At 40.5% G+C, this 24,309-nt stretch overlaps 1 protein-coding gene across 1 annotated transcript in view; it reads right to left on the bottom strand.

Moving 5' to 3' along the window:
- Positions 1-426: 426 nt before the first annotated feature.
- LOC120915224 (alpha-tectorin-like) overlaps positions 427-24,309 on the bottom strand; it is a 128,870-nt gene continuing 104,987 nt past the window's right edge. The window contains exons 13-21 of the mRNA XM_040325555.1: positions 21,814-22,100; positions 18,595-18,875; positions 16,009-16,119; positions 12,386-12,588; positions 11,272-11,435; positions 9,590-9,838; positions 6,032-6,194; positions 4,097-4,184; positions 427-670 (exon numbers count right to left, since the gene is read on the bottom strand). Of these exons, the coding sequence (XP_040181489.1) occupies positions 525-670; positions 4,097-4,184; positions 6,032-6,194; positions 9,590-9,838; positions 11,272-11,435; positions 12,386-12,588; positions 16,009-16,119; positions 18,595-18,875; positions 21,814-22,100 (1,692 nt within the window). The 3' untranslated portion in view covers positions 427-524. The remainder of the gene's footprint in view (positions 671-4,096; positions 4,185-6,031; positions 6,195-9,589; positions 9,839-11,271; positions 11,436-12,385; positions 12,589-16,008; positions 16,120-18,594; positions 18,876-21,813; positions 22,101-24,309) is intronic.

The raw sequence follows: 24,309 nt of genomic DNA, 5'->3' as shown, positions 1-24,309 counted from the left end.
TGGGGAGTAGGAGAGGGCTTGATAAAACCTGGAATACTGGAAGAAGGAACTTGACCAGAGGATGACACTAAATCTATACTGCAACCCAAGTTAAGTAACTATTAGTGTATGCCTATTGCATACATTGTCAATGTTTGTTTGATAGGAAGGATAGATAGCTTGTGCATGTATATATTTTATGCATGTTTGTAGCTCAATGTATGTTGTGTATTGTTTTCCTAAATGTGTGAGCAATTTGTATGCACAACATTCTTGTTTAGTAAAGCACAATAATATAGTACATAAGTATTTATGCTTCCTTGCTGCAAAGTAACCTTAGAAGACGAAGCAAAACATCAGCAACCATCATCTAGACTGGTGCATTGCAAAACCTAATAATTAATGATTATTAACAATTAAAAATTATTATTTAGCCTCTCTCCAGATTAAATTTGTGTTACATTACTACATTTATTCACACATTGACAGGCTCTTAGGACACATGCTACTTTAATAACTGAACTGCCCAGCTGCTTTTTTCTTAGTTACAGATTTAATTCCAGATATCTCTTACCTCGACAGCTACGTCCATCGTCTTGCAACGTCCCTGTAACACAGCTACATATAGGTCCATCTAGTCTGCTTGTACAGATCTGTTCACATCCCCCGTTTTCCTCACACCAGTCCAAACCTATAATGCAAAAAGAAGATCTATTCACAATAAAACAGCTTCTAATAATTCTACATTTTTGAGCCATGTATAAACGGCAGCATTTTTTTAATTAAACTCTTCCGTTTCATATGCTTTTCTAAACATTAAAAATAGACTGAGAACTAATACTTTGTCTGAGCCTACCACAAAGAAATGTTCATTGAAATAATCAGATGCATGTAAAAGATTCTCTGCACTTAGATCCATGCAGTAAAAACTATTGAAATGAATCATTGGCAAAAATAACATTGTTATTCTTGCTGTCTGTTAAAGCGTTTTTTACCATTTCATAACATTTCATATTCCTAATATGTGCCTGCTGTACCATGTACTTGAATGAAAAAGTGTCCTATTCTCTTTATTTGCCCTTCTAGTGTATAAGAGAAGAATTGTAATAGCCCAAGATCCAGCACCTCAGACCTACATCTTCCAAGCAATAAAACATGTCACAGACCTGTTTCACGTGGCTTTCATTTTCAGAGCTGTCAGCAAGCTTTGTTGAGACATTAAAAGTACAATTCAGATCCTGTATGTAAAGTTTGAACACAGATCCTAATGGGAGTGTTGATTGCAACAAGCAGCTAGTAGGCCTCAGGATTCCTGGAATTTGTTCAAAGCCTGCTAAAGTCTGCTAGTAGCTTGCGTAAAGAGACAATCAACAATCCCATTAGGATTTGTGTTCAGCATTTAGAAACTGGATGTCAGGTCACCTGAGGCCAGGTGACAGATACACACCGTTGGGCTTAGGAGTGCACCTCTAAGGTAGTGGACCCTGACTGCTGCGGATGGAACTCTGGGTGGTTAAGGAAGGCAGGTCCACTGGAGCACCAACACGGATCTAGAGCATAAGATACCCCAGGGCGCGGAGTCTAAGAGCCAGCAGGTGTTCACCAGAGCCTCTTGTGGTGAGGATGGACTGCGCTGCAACTGGTTCTAGGTCACTGCCCCCAGGGTCTCCATGCTCACGCTCACAGTAGGCTACAAGAGGATAGAGAGGAAGTAGCAGCCCAGGATTACAAGAGATAGTAAGGAGATAAGCCAAAGGTCGGGGCACTAGCAGACAAGGATAAACATAGAAAACACGCCAAAGGTCAGGGTCACAAGCAGGCAGGGATAGTCAAGAACAAGCCAAGATCGGTAAAACAGAGACAGACGTAGAGCACACGGCAAGCAGGAAACAGGACACACAATATTGCACGGCAAGGCAGGTTTGGATAGCACAGTATTAAATAGTGGTTCCTGTTGAGGCTAGGGTGGAACCACACTAGGGGAAGATTACTTAACCATGCAGGTATGAGAAAACAAGCCCTAAGGCTGATACACAGACCAGGTAGGAGACAGACAGGGCATGTAAGTATTACTGCGTCATGACACTGGAGTTGAATGGTACTTTAAAAGCTTCAAAATAGCTTGCTGAAAGCTCTGCAAATGTTTTGACAAAGCTTGCTGTTCATGCTGCCCTTATACAAGCTAAAACCCACATTAAACAGGCCAAAGCTTCAAAACCTTTTCTGATCTAACCAAAACTAAAAAAAGGGATTGACTATACATATACTTTAAGCAGGGCTCAAAATTTCAAGTCCTGAGCTACTAGCCAGGCCTCAAGGCATACTCGCCACCAGTTGCCCTGCCCAACCCCTACCATGTCCCGCCCCTAATCCCGCCCCTAGACACGCCCTCATAAATCTCAGGAAATGACACTTAAATGTTTTATGTAGAATTAAGTAATAAATATGAACAACAACAACAACTTAATCCGTGCCCAAAAATGCAGCCTGCCCATGTCTACCAATGCAGCAAAATGTCCCCATTTTCCAGCCAGAGTCCCCCCTCACCCACATTGCAGCCAGAGTCCCCCCTCACCCACATTGCAGCCAGAGTCCCTCCTCACCCACATTGCAGCCAGAGTCCCCCCTCACCCACATTGCAGCCAGAGTCCCCCCTCACCCACATTACAGCCAGAGTCCCCCCTCACCCACATTGCAGCCAGAGTCCCCCCTCACCCACATTGCAGCCAGATTCCCCCCTCACCCCGCACACACACCCACATTGCAGCGGGAGTTCTTCCCCCCCGCACACACACACACATTGCAGCCAGGAGTTCTTCCCCCACCCACACACACACACACACACATTGCAGCCAGGAGTTTCTCCCCCGCCCACACACACACACATTGCAGCCAGGAGTCCCCCCCCGCACACACACATTGCAGCCAGGAGTTCTCCCCCCCCCCCCGCACACACATTGCAGCCAGGGGTTCTTCCCCCCCGCACACACACATTGCAGCCAGGAGTTCTTCCCCCCCACACACATTGCAGCCAGGAGTTCTCCCCCCCCACACACACATTGCAGCCAGGAGTTCTCCCCCCCCACACACACATTGCAGCCAGGAGTTCTTCCCCCCGCACACACATTGCAGCCAGGAGTTCTTCCCCCCCCCCCCGCACACACATTGCAGCCAGGATTCCCCCCCCGCACACACATTGTAGCCAGGAGTTCTCCCCCCGCACACACATTGCAGCCAGGAGTTCTTCCCCCCCCCCGCACACACATTGCAGCCAGGAGTTCTTCCCCCCGCACACACATTGCAGCCAGGAGTACTTCCCCCCACCCGCACACACATTGCAGCCAGGAGTTCTTCCCCCCCCGCACACACATTGCAGCCAGGAGTTCTTCCCCCCCCACACACATTGCAGCCAGGAGTTCTTCCCCCCCCCGCACACACATTGCAGCACGGAGTTCTTCCCCCCGCACACACATTGCAGCCAGGAGTTCTTCCCCCCCCGCACACACATTGCAGCCAGGAGTTCTCCCCCTCCCCCCCCGCCCGCATCCTACCTGTGCTGGGTAGGAGTGGAGGAGCCGCCACCGAATGGTTCGCGGGGAACATTACAGTTTTCAATTCAATTGCTGTGAGTGTTCCCCGCAGCGCGTCTTATACAGCCCCTCCCCTCTTGTCTGGGAAACTTTAATAGACAGATCATCCATCCAATCCTGGGATGGGTGATCTGCCTATCAGTTTCCCGGAGGGGGGGCTGTATAAGACGCGCGCTGCGGGGAACACTCACAGCTATTGAATTGAAAGCTGTTGTGTTCCCGACGGCTCCTCCTCTCTTCGCTCGCCCCCCTGCTCCCAAGCAGCAAGCCAGACACTCGCCAGCCCTCAAAATTTACTCGCAAAATGCGAGAGGCAAGTGTAAATTTTGAGGGCTGCTTTAAGTATCTGTTTTACTCTGTTCTATGTTAAACTTAAAGCACTGAACTTCTATTCACAGTTTACTCTTACAGAAAGACATTTTCCTGATCCTGTTAGAAGTTCCTTATGGGTATCATGGGTACATTTTTTTTTACATCTGTAAGGCAAAAACAGAATTATTATAATTAAAAATATAGTAAATACTGACGTTTCCTCCTTATTGGGCCAACAGAAATAATTTGCTCTTTTGAATCCTGTCCATGGTCATTAGAAATTCTGGAATTCTGGGGACAATTCTGTCAAATAAACATAGTATGGAAGTAAGTAAAGATACAATTTTTTTTAATTATTTCACCTTCTGTTTTTTCTCAAATTAATTAGCTAATACTATACCCAGCTTTTTCTGCATTTTCCTGATAATGACTTTATTCTGTGCAAAGTTTAGGGTGTTGCTTTACAGATATAAATAAATTTTGTATTCTTTGTTTTCTACACCTATACTTCTGGGATAAAGCTCAACTGCAAGTCTTGGAACTTTGGTTCACCTCTAAATATGGCCCTTTGAAAACTTTAAAGAGTGCACATCAGTATCAATTTATACAAATGTATGACTTCCAAGGAAAAGATGTGATATTGTTTTGAAATGCAAGTAAAGTGAGTGAGTAAAGGTTTTTTTTCTATGGATCCCAAGTAGCAAATGGTTGGAGGATGGACAAATGCTGTCAAGCACCTATGCCTGTTAGTAGCGGGAATAGGTCTTTATCAATATTATTATCTGTTTGGAAAGCTAAAGTGATATTAAAGTATTTTTTTTTAATTTAAAAATACCAAACGTGTTATACTTACCTGCTCTGTGCAGTGGTTCTTCTCTTCTTGGGTCCTCTGCTGGCGCTCCTAGCCCCTCCCTCCTGCCGAGTGCCCCCACAGCAAGCAGCTTGCTATGGGGGCACCCAAGCCGAAACGCTGCCCGGTGCGTCCATTGAGACACAAGTCACGGTTTGATACCGCTCCCTCTCTCCTCATTGGCTCACTGACTTTAATTGACGGCAGCGGGAGCCAATGGCACCCCACTGCTGTCTCAGTTAATGAGGAGGGCGAATCCTGGGCAGCTGAGACTCTTGTGCAACACCACTGGATCGAGAAGGGCTCACGTAAGTATCAGGGGGGCTGCCACACACAGAAGGTGACTTTAGAACCACTTCTGACTTCAGAACAATTTTAGTATTCTGTTCATTAGTGTTTGTGATATCATTAGGGCCCAAAGTCATGTGTGTCAATAGGCCTACAGTTTTTGTGAACATAGTTCATAAAGGTTTTGTATAGATATTGATGGATTAGAGCCCCTAGCAGATGTTTTTTTTTATTTATGTCCCTGTTGCAGATTTACATTTACTTCCAGTTTGGAAATGTAAAACATGACAGGAGTTCAAAGTCGATCCCCCTCAATACAAAACTTTACAAAAAAGCAAAAAAAGCTTTGGTTAAACATACTTGTTAATGTGAGAAGCAGAAATTGTGAGTAGCAAAGTTGGTTTAACTATTTTTCTATTTTGAGGCTTTCACATGTCATCAACCATCTACAGTTTGCCACAGTATATCTAAACATTTTATATTCTTGTTATGTGCTTGTTGTACTGTGCACTTATGTTCAAAAAGTAGCCTGTTCTGTTTGCAATGTTTCCTTTGTCAGAAATACCTGGTAATCTAGTCAGTCTCTCTGGTTTTCTATTGCAAACTGACCACGCAAGGCATGAGAACACATTTCTCGGAGCGTGGTCAGTTTTTAGACTGTGCTGGGAGCACATTCTGCCTGTTCTCCAATGTCCTCCACAGCACTGCCCTCATGTCCTCCAAAAAAGAAACAAAATGTATTTATAATATGTTTTATGAATATAAACAAATGTTTTGCCATGCATTTCTATTTTAAACTGAATGGGTTTTTTTTTACAGGTAAGGGTTCACATATATTTTAATAGTATAAAGTACGTATCGAGATAAAAAAAAAGCTCAAACATACAGTAAAATTAAGAATGCACCAGCTTATTGTAAGTACAGTATATTGAGTATCAGAAAGAATGCAAGATATAAGCTCACAATCAAATAATCATCAATAAACATATTGCTAAAGCCATTCTATACTTACAATTTTACATGAGTATTTTTCAGAGTCACACAAAGATACAGCACAGTGGAGGTGAACTTCATCATAATCTCCTATGAATTTAAACACTGTGACATGAAAACGACAAGTAAGAGAAATTCCATTCTCCTCTATCCCAATGGTGTTGTCTTTTATGTTTGGACATCTGGTTAGATAAAAAGGAAAGTTTTAAAGGGAAAACATCACAATGGCATGTTCAAAACATTTTCATTACATTTCTCATCAGTTAACCACTTAAGGAACGGAAGATTTTCCCCCTTAATGAACAGACCATTTTTTGCAATATGGCACTGCGTTGCGTTAATTCGGCGTAGCATATATGAGATGCGCTACGTCGGCATAAAGATACGCCGATCTACGTGAATCTGGGCCCCTGTTTCTTAACCTGCACCTAATGGCCCAGGTGCACGTAGATCGGCGTATCTTTATGCCAGCGTAGCGCATCTCATATGCACTACGCTGACGTAACTGTGAGAGGCAAGTGCAGTATTCACAAAGCACTCGCTCCCAAACTTGCGCCGGCGTACTGTAAATTGGCCGGCGTAAGCCTGCCTAATTCAAAGTAGGAAGGTAGTGGGCGTGTTACATTTAAATTAACCGTGACCCCATGTAAATGAAGGGCCGAACGAACGGCGCATTCGCGCGCATGCTCAGAATCACGTTGCATATACTCCCTAAGATACAACGGCTCAATGCCTTCGACGTGAACGTAACCTACGCCCAGCCCCATTCACGTACGACTTACGCAAACGACATAAAATCCGACGGCTGTTCCGGCGTCCATACCCTAACATGACTTACACCTGCTTTATGAGGCTTAACTTTACGCCGGACGTACGCCTTACGTAAATGGCATAAATTACAGCGACGGGCGTAAGTACGTTCGTGAATTGGCGTATCTAGCTCATTTACATATTCGACAAGTAAATCAATGGAAGCGCCCCTTGCAGCCAGCGTAAATATGCGCCCAAGATACGATGGCATAGGAGACTTACGTTGGTCGTATCAAGCCAAAATTCAGGCGTATCTTGTTTCCTGAATAAGGCGCATAGATACGAAGGCGCATCCGTGGACTTACGCGGCGTATCAGAAGATACGTCGGCGTAAGTCCTTTCTGAATCCGGCCATTGTCTTTGTATATGTAATTTTGGCTAACTATTCTTGCTTGCAATACACACACCTATGCCCAAGGCTATGTTTACAAAGACAGTAAGCTTGTTCCTATAAGTAGCAGAGACTATTGGCAATGGTGAGTCACAATTTTTTTTCTCATCAATGGTGAAGATAAAGTAATCTCATATAAGCTTATTTATACTTCATTACAATATTCTAAACAGAGCAGGACCATTAAAAAAGTAATCTCTGAAAAAGAGATTATTCTAGCAGACAGGTGTTGTTTGGACACTAAAGGGTGTGCACCTACAATTTCCAGTGATGAATTCCGGCCCTGCGTCTGCCAGCTACGATAATCACTCTGCAACCTCCTATTTTACTGACTACATTACTGACTACCGAGCCAGCTCTCTGCCAACTGGAAAGAGGTGATAGTGCTGATTTAATGTCAAATGAGAAGGTTAGATGTGGGAGAATGAGACAGAACGTTTGGTGCTGAAACCTGAAATAAGTGTGCAACATGCCTGCAGTATTTCAGGTAAAACTGTAAACATACAGTATATGCATTTCAATAATGTATTTCCTTGCTCATCTCGTGTAAGTATATTTGTGGGTCTACTCTGCCCCTTAATGCATCAGAACAATGCTCAGAATTGGGCAAATTTGCCCTTACTCTAACCCTAGTGTTTTTTTCTCTGACATACAGTAGTTCTGGACAACACTTTAGAATAGATAAAAGTATGGATAACTCTTTCATCCCATTTCCCGGCACTCTTGCCTATGTTCAAGCTCTCCTAGGTGAAAGATTCCTTGTTAGCTATAAGCCCTCCTGAGAAGAATACTCCCCTTCCAGTTTTGTTTACTCATCACTACTGTTCACAAGCCAGGGACCAGGTTGCTCTCTCCAGTTGGTGGCCCTTAAAATATGTGTACCTGTATCTTACTAAGCTGATCCTGAGATGCTTGCTAAAGATTCAGCAGGAGGGGGGGCCTGGTTAATTTTCATCATCCAATTCTGTCCAAGGAGACCATGATTTCCCCTCTTGTATGAAACATCAACATGTGCCCATATTCCTTTGCTGTGCAAGAGGGATCTTCCGTGTCAAGACAAACATTCTTCACCTGAATGTGAGCAGGCTAGGCATGATGGCCTAGAGATTGAAAGGGGGAATTAGACACCAGAAATCTACCAAGCCAACCAGAAAATCTATGTTCCAAAGGACCTGTAAAAATGATACTGTCACCACGTAAAAGGAAGGGTGGAACTGGGATCAACTTTGAAGTTGTTGTTTTTTTAACATTGGACGGTACACTACTTTGGTGGAGCAAAGTCAGTGTTGAACATCAGTCAATGTTGTCCTCGTATTTTCTTTAGTTGACTCTAGACAAGTAACTTGTAGGTTCAAGTGTCTGCCTTGTAGGCCATTATGGGGATCAATGCATGGATTAATGTGATTAAATTCCTCAGAGCCGCAATAAAGATAAGACCTTTTAATCCAATCTTCTTGCAATGTGACCTGCTCTTGGTTTTAAAGGTTCTAGCTTCTCCTACTTTCTTCCCAGCCTCCTCCTGTTCTCTTTGGCATGTATATTTGTTGACAGTTTTCTTTGTGGCAGTTGCAATGGCAAAGTTTAGGAAATAGAGTTATTATGTCAGGAACTGTACTGCCAGCTTTTTCTGATAAAGTCATACCATGTACAGTTTACTTTCGAAAAGGTAATTTTGGTATTTTACTTCAGTTGGAGACAATGCTGCCATTTTTTCCTCTGACAGGCTTCACCTGGCAACACTTGACTTTGATTTCGGAATATCTTTAGAGAGCAGATAACTTTGGGAAGTCAGACAGTCAGACAGAATCTTCTCTAAGGGTCCAAAGAAGGGTGCTTCAAGTCAAATTACTTCAGATGGTGTACACATCTATATGCCTTTCCTCACATAAGAGATCAGGGCACATTTGACAGGAGGTGCGTCAATGTAATGAGCAACATTTGCACAGTTCTCAACAGATGTGAGAAGTTTTATGAAAGTCAGGTATTATATGTTTTATGAAATTATGTTCTACAAAAGTCAGGTAATCAGCATTTTCCTCAAAATAATCAAATGGAAAAGCATATTTGAATTTTAAAAGCAAAGTAAGCATGTCCCCCCTTTGTTCAGAAGAACATGAAAAACATTCCACAACTTCCTGGATAAAAATTATTACCAACATTTGGATTTCACCCATATACCTATTCTAACCAACATGTCTAAAGCTTTTTTTAAGGTAGAATTCCCAAAAGAAACAAAGATATACATTTGATCTGAATTCTGGTATATCCCAAGTAAGGTTAACATAATTTCATAATTAACATAATTAACATAAATGGTTTCTATTACTTTTCAGATATATTTATCTTATATTTGTGCCAGTTTAACATAACACTAACCCTCCTTCAATAATGAAGTAACGCAATTTGTCATTGCTGTCTCTTGATGGGGTAGCATAGCATTTATTCAGTATTAAAATCAGATGAGTAGAGTCAGCTCCAACTACAAAGACACCAACAAACAGTACATCTCGAGTGGTAAGCACTACTTCTCCTTGACGATATGGATGCTTATATGATGCATTTTTGTAAAGCGCCATCTTGGTGGTGAAACTTCCCTCTTGAGTTGGAACTGTTAGATTGATAACACTGTAAATATGCAGAGAACAAATAAATGGATGAAACAGATAGCAATGGTTTAAAACAGAATTTATAGGTTATCTTTTTCTGTGTTATCTCCTAAATCACCTATGTCCCTTGTATTTAGATAACATCAATTTAGCTTTAAATAAACTTATATTGACTGTTTAATGTAGAAACATGTTATACATTTGTATTTCCCAGGTCCAGACTAGAAGTACCCCAGCAGGTAATGTTTTCAGGTGTTCCTTAGTAATTACTACACTTGCTTAAAAAACACAAAAAACATGACCTGTTGGGTCCAAAGGATGCAGCTGTGGGGAGGTGAGGGTTTATTGCATAGAAACAACTTCTTATGGTGCTTCATCCTTCTTGGCTCCATGGGTGTCAAAAGCCCTATGTAATAGATGTTGACACCAGTGCTTTATAAGTGGCACCTTTTATGGAACCCCTCTCAAAGTGGCTTTACCAGTGTTGAAAGCAGCTATCAACATGGCAGGAGGATGCACAATCACTATCAACTTATCATCGAGAAACCACATTGCCTCAGATATATCAGTCTACATTCCAGTATCCAAAATCACTATTTTATAATGAATAGACATGTGCATTCGTTTTCCGAATGCATTTTCATCCGAATTTCAGGTATTTTCGTTATCGTTTTAACAAAACTATTACGAAAGCACAGAGGATGAAAACCGAAAGATCTGACATAAACAAATGCTTTATTTCCCTTTTCGTTGCGGTCGAATGTGCCTAACCTTAACTCTATTAGTCCAATATTATTCTACATAAAGAGAAAAGATTCGACATAGAGAGAAAAGATTCAACATTTTAGAGACATGAAGAAGAGTCGACATAGAGAGAAAAGATTCGACATAGAGAGACATGAATATTCGACATAGAGAGACATGAAGAGTCACATTTTTTTTTTTTTTTAAAGATTCTGTCGAATTTTCTTTTTTTTTTTCTTAGAACATTCGACAGACACCATAAGCCTTCAATGGCAGATTCGACATAGAGAGACATGAAGATTCGACATAGAGAGACATGAAGAGTCAAACATTTTTTTTTATCTTAGAACATTCGACAGACACCATAAGCCTTCAATGACAGATTCGATCTTAATTTGGATTTTCGGACAAATGCATTTTTTTAACGAAAAACAAAATAAATAAAAACGAATTTCGGGAGTAACTAAATACATTTATTTTTCGGACGAAAACGAAATTACGAAACAAAATATTTCAGTGTGCACATGTCTAATAATGAAATGAGATTCACTTTTCCTCTTGATAAATAATACACATAAATGAATAAATGTTTATAAATAAATTCCACGCAATACTTACATATTCAATACCATAAGAACAATCATCTGTACATAACAAAAATATCACAGTTATCTTTTTTAAGGTGTAACTTTGAGTATAGCTTCTTACCTAAGCATCGGTCTTATCACAGAATCCAGAGAAATTTTGATGTCTAATTCATATGCACATGAGAACTCCACATTGATAGTTCTATCCCGTGTAATTATATTCCCTGTGTTGTTTGCGCTCTCTATCCAAACCGTGTTTTTGTACATAATGTGAGTGCCATTGGACTGTAATACAAACAATATAATTACAAATATTTATGAATAAACTGAGCACTACTAGAAGCCCCAAAACTTTAACATGTAAATACTATATTCTGTTAGAAAGCTGGCACTTAGAAACACCCTTTACTAGTCTCATGGTCTAATGATGGACTAGTGGGGCTCTCTGGAAAAGACGTGAGATCCAACTTCTAGTGAATGTCAATAGCTAAATATCAGACCACTGAGTTTTGGGACTCATTGGAAGTTAACTAATGATATATGCAGGCACCACTGGGTTCCTGAGAAACACATCGTTTTGCTCGTCGAGTTCCTTGTTAGGCTGTCAAGGAACTCAGCGAGCCAATTTTCTCCATTCCCGTCGAGGAAAAAGAGAACATGCTCTCTTTTTGGCTCGACGAGTTCCTCGACAGTTTCCTCGTCGAAAAATGTACACACGACCGGTTTCCTCGGCAAAAAAAAACAGCAAGTTTCTTGCTGGTTTTTGCCGAGAAACTCGGTCGTGTGTACGAGGCCTAATTGTTACACCTAGTTGGATATAATCAGCAGGGGAATTTTCCTTTTTCTGAATGAAACAAAATAAAACAAGGATAAGATATATTGCCCAGAGCAATTATCTGTTAATCTTACTTTCAAAGTGCAGGTTCTAAAATTATTATTACATTAAGGAGCTATATTGATGACATTATATTGATAATGTCAAAAGCCAGTCGAAAAGAAGGATTATGTCATTGTTTCTAGGAAGATTTCACTCTTCAACAATGGTCATCAACCATCTGAAGATAAGGTTGATTTTTAAAATAGATTCACATTGAAATATCATTTGTTTTTGTTTCCAGCACTTATGCATTATTAGAAAAATTGTGTTTTTCAGAGGTAAATGCCAGCTAGAATTAAAATATAAAATGAAGGATATGTTCTATTCATTCTTTCTTTACTTTCATGTATTTGTTTACCTGTACAATGTTTCCACAGTTTCCTTTTGTATTGTTTATTTGAAAAGATATAAAGTCTTCTCCCTCAATACCGGGGCAGTGCCTGTCGTTAATGCGAACACCTTCTCTCTCAAAGCCAAGTTGAAAGAGCTTACATTTTGATATTGAAACTTCCATCTGAGCAGCTTTGCATGTTACTTCGGCATCAATGATATCATGAGTGTCTGTAAAGACAAAGTACACAACACACTTTGACAAACAGCTAGATGATTTTTGTTGGGCTACAATGCTCCTGCTTACAAAAAATAGCTTTTATAATAAATGGCCAGAAGTAGTCTCATTTATAATTGAAATGTATGAAACCCATATACCTGTAACAATTTGTCTAAAACAGGGGTCTATGTTTCAACTAAAAGTTGCCAGTAAAGTTATTTAGACAATTTTTTATTTACTGGACTCAGTGCACCCTCATGAGGATAAAAAAGAAATTGCAACTTTAACCTTGACCCGATTTCCCTCTGTACACTGTTCTAATGGCTTTGCTGTCTTTTATCCTTTTCTGAAATTATTAGCAAAAATGTTTGGCACTTTTGCCTCTGATGCAGCCAGTTTGACCTGGTAACCGGTCAGATGGTGCCCTTCTACATGCCCTGCTTCTCCATGCAAGGACTGTTAAGTATAAAATGTGCACTATATATTTCTCTTATTCGGAGTCTATGTGAGCATCACGAGCAGTAATGGATGGCCTTTTTGCATCACAACAACTTTAATGATCAACTTTGGGGTTCCTTTACATATTGCTCTGTTTGCCTTTGTGTCCAACCCTTTGGCTTAGGCCCCATACACACGGGAGAATTTATCCGCGAATACGGTCCAGCGGACCGTTTCTGCGGATAAATCCTCTCGAGGATTTCAGCAGATTTCTATGCGATGGCGTGTACACACCATCGCATTGAAATCCGCGCCGAAATCCTCTGGCGATGACGTGTCGCGTCGTCGCCGCGATTATGACGCGGCGACGTGCGCGACGCTGTCATATAAGGAATTCCACGCATGCGTCAAATCATTACGACGCATGCGGGGGATCCCTTAGGACGGATGGATCCGGTGAGTCTGTACAGACCAGCGGATCCATCCGTTGGGATGGATTCCAGCAGATGGATTTGTTCTGCATGTCAGCGAATATCCGATCTGCTGGAATCCATCCCAGGGGATAAATATCCGCGGATAAAGATCCGCTGGCGTGTACACACCATAGGATCTATCCGCTGAAACCCATTTGCTGGGATTTATCTGCGGATGGATTCTATGGTGTGTATGGGGCCTTACACTGGTGTGCGAGGGAGGTGTTCACAGCATTGTAACTGCTATAAGCTTGTCATGCAAGGGGATTTACCCCATCACTAAGGAAAGTGTGATTTATGTGTCATATCCTTCTCTGGACCACAGTGCCTTCTGTCCATAAACAGGGCTCAACCAGTGTGATTTGGGAGCTCTCAAGTTGGAACCATTATCTTTATGGAACTCTAACATATTGTTCGTCCAAAGAGTCTGTTCCTCATGCATATATGTTAAAGTCCCGTAATGCCCATAGTTTTGCTCAGAGTCTCTGTAATCTTTTTAATCACTTCAGCCCCAGAAGAATTTACCCCCTTCCTGACCAAGCCATTTTTTGTGATACAGCACTGCGTCGCTTTAACTGACAATTGCGCGGTTGTGCAACGCTGTACCCAAACAAAATTGATGTCCTTTTTTTTTTTACCACAAATAGAGCTTTCTTTTGGTGATATTTGATCACCTCTGCGCTTTTTTTTGAGCTATAAACCAAAAAGATTTAAAAAAAAAAAACAATAGTTTTTACTTTCTGTTATAATACATATCCAAAAAAAAAAAAAAATATATATATATATATACACAAAAAAATGAATTTATTCATCAGTTTAGGCCAATATATATTCTTCTTCTTTTGGTGAAAAAAATTGCAATAAGCAAAAGTTAATGTAGCATTTACAAAATAGGGGAAAGCTTTAGGGTTTTTTTGTTTTGTTGTTTTTACTGGTAATGGCAGTGATCTGTGCTTTTAAACAGGACTGCGACATTGCAGTGGACAAATCTGAACCTAAGTGACACTTGTTGGGGACCAGTGAGACCAATACAGTGATCAGTGCTATAAAAATGCACTGATCATGGTATAAATGCCACTGGCAGGGAAGGGGGCAGTCAAGGGGTTAACTGTGTTTCCTGGGAGGTGTTCCTAACTGTATGGGGGATGGGCTGCCTGGGAAAAGAGAGAGATCGCTGTTCCTGATCACTAGGAACAGCTGATCTCTCTCTCTCCTCCCCTGTCAGAATGGGGATTTGTTTGTTTACGTTGACAGATCTCCCTTTCTTCCACTCTTATGCATGGGTGGTGCGGTGGACATTGAGTCCGCCATACTCGATTGCGAGCTCCCGTGACTGGCGCGCACCCGCAAATACCAGTGCACGAACCGATGCACCGGTATGTTGATTCGCACAGCTGAGTCAACTTGCCACAGTATAACTGCAGCGGCTGGTTGGCAACTGGTTAACAACTATATGTACAATATATTGTTTTATTTAGTGGGGATCACCTTATAAACATTATGGGCCAGATCCACAAAGATCTGCCTATCTTTAGGCAGGCGTAGCGTATCTCAGATACACTACGCCGCCGTAACTTAGAGCGTACTTTCCGTATCCAGAAAGAATTTGCGCCGTAAGTTACGGCGGCGTAGTGTAAATGTGTCGGCGTAAGGGCGCGCAATTCAAATGACAAAGATGTGGACGTGTTTTATGTTAATTCAACTTGACCCCACGTAAATGATGTTTTTTTTTAACGGCGCATGCGCCGTCCGTGGTGGTATCCCAGTGCGCATGCTCGAAATCACGTCGCAAATAGTCAATGCTTTCGACGTGAACGTAATTTACGTAAAGCCCTATTCGCGAACGTTTTACGCAAATGACGTAAACGGCGGAAATTTCAACGCTGTTCCGACGTCCATACTTAACATTGCGTACGCCTCATAGACCATGGGGTAACGTTACGCCGAAAAAGCCTTACGTAAACGTCGTAAAAAAATGCACCGGGCGGACGTACGTTTGAGGATCGACATATATAGCTAATTTGCATACTCTACGCGGAAATCAACGGAAGCGCCACCTACCGGCCGGCGTAAATATGCACCTAAGATCCGACGGCGTACTAAGACGTACGTCAGTCGGATCGAGCCCACATTCAGTCGTATCTTGTTTTGTGGATACAAAACAAAGATACGACAGGGCATCGTAGAACTTACGCGGCGTATCAATAGATACACCGGCGTAAGTTCTTTGTGGATCTGGCCCTATATATGTAATATATGATATAATAATACTATACGGATACATGTGAGTTATTTAAAGTAAGAGAGAGAGAGAGAGAGTAGGGCATTTGTGTGCTCTAAATTTACATGTTTATTTGTGTATTTTCTTCACCTTAGGCCTACAACTGAGTGTAGCTGGCCCATGGTCAAACAATATAGACTAAAAAGGGTTTGCAACTATGTTCCAGTCTGTATCCATTACAAGAAATCTGTATTATTGTTACTTATACTGTGTATATTCTCCATCTTAAAAATGTTTACCATTTCCATAGGCTGGTGGATCCATGCAGCCACAAAGCTCTCCTCCGTTGTCTACTTCACAGCTCCTGTTGGGACAGCCTGCATCCACACAAGGATCTTCAATCACTCCTGCTATAGATGAAAAGGAGAAAATAATAACATAATGTTCCTATACCACATATGAGTTTGGGGTTGGTCAAATCATTTACTGCTTTTTTAAGGGAAATTTTAATATAACTGATATCACACATTCCCTGAAATCCCATCAAACTATCTACTCTCCGAAATATACAGTTTATTAGTCATAGAAAGTTTTATACCCACAAAAGAGAGTTAGGAAAAGATATTAAAATGTGTAGAAAACAAAAAAGTTTTTCCTCAGGGATCTTTCAGTTACCAGTGGGCTATGCTAGTTTAGGGTGGTATAAATGTATTTGATCAGAAAATATTATGGTATCACTTCAGCTCCAGGATGATTCAGTGTTACATAACCTAGCGCCCAATGGCTCTATCTGAACCCCCGCTGTGGCCTGTGTCACAACAGAATGTTCCTAATTTCAAATCTGTTGTCACATATCACTTCATCTTTCATAAGCTGGATGTGTACTGTGTGCAGACCTAAGTTGGTATGTGTACAATAAGCAGATTCCAGATTCTTGGAGAAAGCACTGGTGACTCAGGAATGTGGACTATTCAGGGCTCGGTGACAAGTGATGGATAAGTATGCCAATTTAGAAGAGGAAATTATCAAATTGTTTCCCTACAAAATGCTCATCCCAGAGAAGGAATGTAGCAGTATGATTATATAATATTAAAGTACACATGGCACCAACCTTGAACCTTGCAAAATATATAGCAGCTACCCTTTTAAGTGAACAACCCACTCAAAAAATGTGTGAATAAGTGAAGTAAGGCTCTACTCCTATTTGTGCAAGTAAATTGAGTATTGTGCAAAACAAATAAATCCCTGGTATGTGATATCAAACTCATTACACCAAAGCAATATAATTAGGAGATACGATCAATATGATAAGTGCTTTCAATAAATAATGTATAAATGTACACCAAAAAAAAATTATATATAAAAGTGTCCACATAAACTTAAAAAAGTGTCCACCATAAACCAAAAATAAAACAAAAAAAAGTCTTCTGTGCAATGCGTGTATTATGTTTTAAAATACAAGCATTGCACAGAAGACTTATTTTTATTTTTGGTGGGTGCTTTTTAACGTTTATGTGGACACTTTCATATATAATTTTTTTTAAATATATTTTAAATGTATGAATTATTTGTGGAGAACACTGTAAAGGGGTTAGATATCACATACTAAGGAATAATTTGCTTTGCACAATACTAAATTTATTTTCGCACAAAAAGGAGTAGCGCTTTACTTCGCTTATTCAGCAGTATAATTATGTTAAAGAAAAAAAATATGATCTCTGCCACCAAGCATTAGTAATACCTCATTTTTGAATATACAATTCATCTGTGGACACTTATTCAAAAAAAATTATGTTGTTGAACCATAAACAGTGCAGATAAGGACATTAACATTTATGATGGCCATGGATGAACTCAGCTATAAGCCAAGATTAACTTAACTGAATTAAATTTTCTTGTAAAAGAACTGATTAAAGGGCATATGATCTCCTTGTAAAATAACACAAATAAGACAATATAGTACATTTGCTGTAAAGTTGTTCAATTTAAGATCACCAGAAAAACATGAGGGCAATGTTTTCAACTGGAGGAAAAGTGGTTAAATACGAAAAGGGTTATTTTCCTGTTAGTGTGTTAAAAATGTCTTCAATTGGGCCTGGTTATTTCTAAATCTAAGTTTCCAAATTAAAAAAATATCAACTAGTAACAGAATTTAGGGCAAGGAAGTAATTGCCTTGGAGCAAACAAAATCATGTTTTTGAGGCTGGATACATGCTGTTTCTGTGCTTTGCCATATGTACATTAACATATGTTATTTCACGTATTAACACACACTTTGGTAAGGCAGCCAATTTAATACCATGCAACAGATTTTTGGAATCCATGCATCTGGTGCTCTACATGTTGACTAGGGCCCGGACGCTTAGGGGGGCGGCACCCCTGCACCAGGCACTTCTCACAGATCCACTGGGATGCATGTTGAATATCTGATGAACCTGTTTTTTCCAGCCCTATGTGAGTGACCCATTGTCTGTGTGAAATTACATTTTTCTAAATACTGTACTTAAAATAGGGAATGGCAAATTGTTTGGGGAACCAGAAACCTGGAAAGTGTCTGATTCGGCAGAATCCTCAGCCAGCGGTTCTTCATCATTTCTGCAGAGATCAAGACTTGGGCTTTCAGAACACGTGAGAATTCCTTAGCTTTCTTGCAAGGAGGAAATGTGTTTTGAATATTTATTTTAATGACAGAGTCACTTTAGGGTATTTTGCCTTTCTCTGTTTCCATTGTGTTCAAGGAATGCAAGTTTTTTAAACTGTGTGATAAGTCTTTTAGGTTTTCTCTAGTTCTGTTTTCCCAACTCTCTTCAATATAACTTGTAACATTCCACTTGATTATTTGAGTATTTCTGTAAAATAAAAGTAGATAACTGGCTCAGACTTACAGCAGTTTTCCTTCTCAATCCATTCTGTGCTGAGAATTCCAAATGATCGGCATGCCTCTCCATAGGCAGCTAATGAACCACACAGCTGGATTTTTTTGTTGTTGTAGCATCCATCAAGAAAACAAGATTCATAAAAGGGCACAGGATCCAACAGACCATAACATGGCTGGAAGAAGCCTTTCATGTCAGTCAGTTTAAGACAATATCCATCACTCTGAAGCTTCTGGATTTGAACATTGTCACAAGTAGAGGCATACTGAGAATACTGCAACTCATTGCAGCTAAGAAAGAAAGAAAGAAAGAAAGAAAGAAAGAAAGAAAGAAAGAAAGAAAGAAATGTTTAATTTACAATTTAAAACAGTTAAAAACATAATGAGCTTATATACATATTTGTGTGTGTAACAGCACAATGCTTACGTTTGCACACTATTTGACTTGCAGCTCCAAAAACCTGGTTTTGAAACCCCCTGGGGACCCCATCTGGATAAAGTTTGTAGTTTTTTTTACCAGTTTGATTGAGTTTCCACCGGTGTCATCAATTTCCCCCCAAAACACATTGATAGGTAAATTATCATTTCACAAAAATTACCCTGGAGTGTGTAGTTAAGAGACACTAGGGTTGATTTGCTAAAGGAATACAGACTGTTCATTCTAAAAAGTATATGTATAATTTGAAAATAGAATGTGGACCAAAACTGTTTTCACTTAAAATACCCAATTATTTACAGAGTAAATAAAAAACAGGATTTATGTTTGGATGAATAAAGTTTCAGCTTCACCTTATTCAATAAACTAAGCAAACTTTCACTTTGCAAAGTGAAAAGTCTATTCTTATAAATTAGTGGTTGCCAACTAGTGGTTCGTGGACCACTGATGATCCATGAGAACATTTTTGTTTTCCCCTGGGGTTCAAATCAACATTGTGACAGATGTATACCACCCAATATTGTTACCAATGTTGTTCTTAATGCGTGATGACAGTACTGACTGATACCCAAAGCCCCCTCTGTAGTCCTGGCTTCTGTGAACTCAAAGGGAGGCGCCGGAAGAAGTACAGAGAGCAGGAGGTGAAGAAGGAGGGGACTTCCAATTGCAGCGCTGATAGCAGGCTGTGGGAGGGAGCACAGAGCTTGAGCACATGGCTGGATAAGGAGGTGAGACTCAATGATGAGTCTGTGTAAGGTAGCATTGTGATGCGGAATGCAGGGTGGGGTGGGCAGAGAGACATAGAATTGTTTGTATAAGGCAGCAGTGTGATCCAGGGGGAAGGTGAAAGAGAGCTGGAGCATTGTGTGTATAATACATGTAAAACTGTTATTAGTTCAAAATTGTGACTTTAGTGGTCTGTGAGTTCTAAAAGGTCGGCAACCACTGCTATAAATCAACCTTAGATTTTTAAGGCAAGGAGTGGTGTAATTGTTTCTGTAAACTGTAAACCTCTGACATGAAATATGAACAAAGTATATCCCTCTACAGTGTGTGCTTGTCTCAATCCAGAGCACTAGGTATCTTTTCTATCTGCTGCATTGTTCCTCTGCTATCTGCATGAGTAACTTCTGACAAGTTTTCCTGACATCAAGAGGTAAAAAGATGACAGGAGCAAGGGGGGAGCTCCAGCACACAGTCTGTTATTTGACAGTCTCAGCTATGTTCCTGTGTGCTGTATCAGTGGATCTGTCCCTTCCTTCCAATCAGCTCTAATTTCCACTCACTGAGCTCTGTAGAGTGTAACTTAAGCTCCCCATCCCCATGCTTTCTAAAAGCTCAGACAAGCTGTATAAAGTCTGCTTTTTGAAGGGCTGTAGAGAAGAGAATACTTCAGATAAACAGGTACAACTTATGTAGGATTTGTTTCATGTGAGGCAAGTGACTTCACTGCATATGTATAAGGATTTACAACCACTTTAAAGCAGTATTACACCTAAAACAAATATGTCATATAATGTAGTTTGCCGATCCTTAAATGTGCTGGCTACAATAATAAATGGGTGGAAAATAACAGATTACCGGCAGGATCACCAGGTGAAAATAATAGGGAAAGGGGAATGAGTCTGTAAAAAACAAATGCAGCCACCTTTTCTAAGGATTTGTAAGCTGCAATACAATACATTGCATCCACCTCTTCTAAAGATTTGTAAGCTGTAATATAATACATTTTAGTTTTTTAGGTGGACCCAATCAGACCATCCGTTGCCCTCTATGGAGTGGCAGATGAAAACAGACATGTGTCCTCTCACTAAAAAAAGACAGATGGGGATCCATTTCCTATCCATCTGGTGGATTGAATCACATAACAGTCAGATGTAAATGGACAGGTGGACCATTTCCAACCAACTGTCCATAGAGGAAAGCAGCCTGTGTCTGCTCAACATAAGTTGCGCGGACACAGACCTATAATCAACCTGCTCAGCGGGGATCAGCAGACCGATCCCCCACTGAGCAGGTGGATCCGCTGGTGTAGTCCGCCAGTCTGAAAGAGCTCTAACCCAGAGTTCATATTCATTTATCTCTAACTGGATAATCATACTGATAAATCACGGTTACCAGCTAAAAACTTCCCCAGATACTTTTTAGCACTAGAAATAAGTAAATATCATTACACAGTGCACACTAATGGAAATACTGTGTTATGCTTTACGCTTCATGCACACTGGATGTTTTTAAAGCTGTTGCTTTTGGCTTCAGGTTTTTTTTTTTACAGCCAGTAAACTCTCCAGCATGTTATCCTATGTGTAGGCTTTTATCAGCAGTTTTTGGCAGCAGCGTTTTCTGGCTGGAAAAAAACAGAACTAGTGGGTTTGAAGAGGATTTTTCAGCTGTAAAAGAGCACCAATTCTGAAAAATGCAAAAAAAAAGCAGAAAAAGCGTCTATTCAGCATGTATGAGCATTTTTGAGCCATAAGCTTTTATGGGCGTATAGTTTTGCTAAATAAATCCAAAAAACACAGATGCTTGAAAACACTAATGCAACATTCTACAGCTTAAGCTACAGGCATTTTTATAACGTCCAGTGTGCATGAAGCCTAAATGTACAAATCTCCAAACTCCAAAATTCATAACATAAAGGCATCTAAAAAGAATGTTGTACACATTGTTTCTTTTTTCATACTATAAAGCCAATAATTAAATTACAATATACGGTAATACATAAAAAATGATTGGACTGGTTGGTTAAGTTTGGAAGACCATGTTGATTATCTATAAATATTAACGGCCAACCTTTTTTGCATCCCGTTGGTTTTCCAGCTTTGTGCCAACACAACACTACTAACGACGGGTTTCCCTCTTAGAGTAACATAATCATCAGTTAGATCTCCATTAAAGTTTCCACAAAGACCACAGACTTTATTTTGAAGTCGCTCACTGATGGTAATTTTAATAATGTTGAAACCATTGTAATGAATCTGAATGTCAGGGCTTGTGTCAATAACCAAAAATCCCTCCATGTTGTATATTTTTGTGGACAGTCCAGTTACGAATGGAACTGTCACTTGTGTTCCATTTACCTATGAAAAAAATAAAAAACAAAAAAATAATTATTGAAATGTGTGAGCAATAATCTAATAGTTGGGAGGCATTGTCTTTATACAGTAATAATAGTTTAAAAGAGTCGACAACTAAAATTGCATTCTCAAATTTACCTCCGTTACACAAGTGCCATGACATGATCATGATACTACTACAGTGACGATATTTGTAGAGATGTTAATGACTGGAGGCTAGACATGTGCATTCGTTTTCGTCCAAATGCATTTTCGTCCGAATTTCGGGTATTTTCGTTATCGTTTTAACAAACGAACGGGCAGAATGTGAAATCCAAAAGTTCAGACATAAAAAAATGCTTTACTTTAGTTTTCGTTGCTACAACAGTTCGATATAGATAGGAGATTCGACATGATGCTGACAATAGCAATCTGTTTCTATCGAACCTGTGGTCAAATGTGCCTAACCCTAACTCTATTAGTCCAAGATTATTCTACATAGAGAGGAAATATTCGACATAGAGAGAAAAGATTCAACATTATAGAGACAGTGATGGGGTAGACCAGTGGTCTCAAAGTACCGGCCCGCGGGCCATTTGCGGCCCGCGGACCAGTTATAAATGGCCCTCAGGCAGGGTGGAAGTGAGGGGAGCAAAAAAAAAAAAAAAAAAAATTTTTTTTTTTTTTTTTTTTTGAGCTGGGGTGCCATCTGGTGGTGAGCCGTTGGTATTACAAGTTATTACCACCAGATTTGAGCTGGCACCATCTGGTGGTGGCCGTTGGTATTACAAGTTAAGCATTACAAGTTAAAGGAGTTCTCTGACCTAAAAGTTTTAACCCCCGCTGTGCCCGGGCTGTAAAAAAATAGAAAATAAACTGTCACTTACCTGCCTACGATCCCCCGTTGTTCCGATATCGCCGTCCCGTTCTCCGGTCCCGGTCTCTTCCGCTTCCTGTGTGTCAGTGACTCATAGTGCGCTCAGCCTATCAGTGGCCGCGACGGGACATTGCTGCGGCCGCTGATACGTTGAGCGCACTATGAGTCACCGACACACAGGAAGCGGAAGGGGCCCGGGACCGGAGAACGGGACGGCGATATCGGAACAACGGGGGATCGTAGGCAGGTAAGTGACAGTTTATTTTCTATTTTTTTACAGCCCGGGCACAGCGGGGGTTAAAACTTTTAGGTCAGAGAACTCCTTTAAACAGCAATTCTAATGTCATTTTACACTATTTTCACTGCCATATTCTTCCCTCTAATTAGAACCCCCAAACATTATATATATTTTTTATCCTAACACCCTAGAGAATAAAATAGCGATCGTTGCAATACTTTCTGTTACGCTGTATTTGCGCAGCGGTCTTACAAGCGCACTTTTTGGGGAAAAAATTACACTTTTTTTAATTAAAAAATAAGACAACAGTAAAGTTATCCCCATTTTTTTTAATATTATGAAAGATAATGTTACACCGAGTAAATTCATACCCAACATGTCACGCTTCAAAATTGTGTCCGCTTGTGGAATGCCGACAAACTTTTTTACCCTTTAAAATCTTCATAGGCGACGTTTAAAAAAATCTACATGTTGCATGTTTTAAGTTACAGAGGAGCTAGAATTATTGCTCTCACTCTACCAATCGCGGCGATACCTCACATGTGTGGTTTGAACACCGTTTACATATGCGGGCGCTGCTCACGTATGTGTTTGCTTCTGCGCGCAAGCTCGTCGGGACGGTGTGCGTTTTCTGCCTCCTAACTTTTTTAGCTGGCTCCTAGATTCCAAGCAAATTTGTCAAACCCTGACTTACACCAGTGCTGGTGGTAATAATGCGCTCGCTGACACCAGTGCTGGTGGTAATAATGCGCTCGCTGACACCAGTGCTGGGGGTTAATAATGTGTTCGCTGACATCAGTACTGTTGTTTTTGAAGTTTGAAAGTTTGCATGCGGCCCCCCATGGCATATGAAAACTTGTCTTGTGGCCCTCAGGTAATTTGAGTTTGAGACCCCTGGGGTAGACCATTCGACATGAACGACGAAGATTCGACAAAGCAGAGAAAAACATACAAACGTCGAATCTGTCATTGAAGGCTTATGGTGTCTGTCGAAAGCTCTAAGGCCCCGTACACACGACCAAACATGTATGCTGAAACTGGTCCGCGGGCCAGTTTCAGCATACATGTTCAGTCGTGTGTAGGCGCGAGCGGGCCGAATTCCAGCAAACATTTGCCCG

This window comes from Rana temporaria, chromosome 10, assembly GCF_905171775.1.
Source record: "Rana temporaria chromosome 10, aRanTem1.1, whole genome shotgun sequence".
Lineage (NCBI taxonomy): Eukaryota > Metazoa > Chordata > Amphibia > Anura > Ranidae > Rana > Rana temporaria.
The sequence above is the reverse complement of the archived record's forward strand: the minus strand, read 5'-3'. Positions and strand labels throughout refer to the sequence as shown.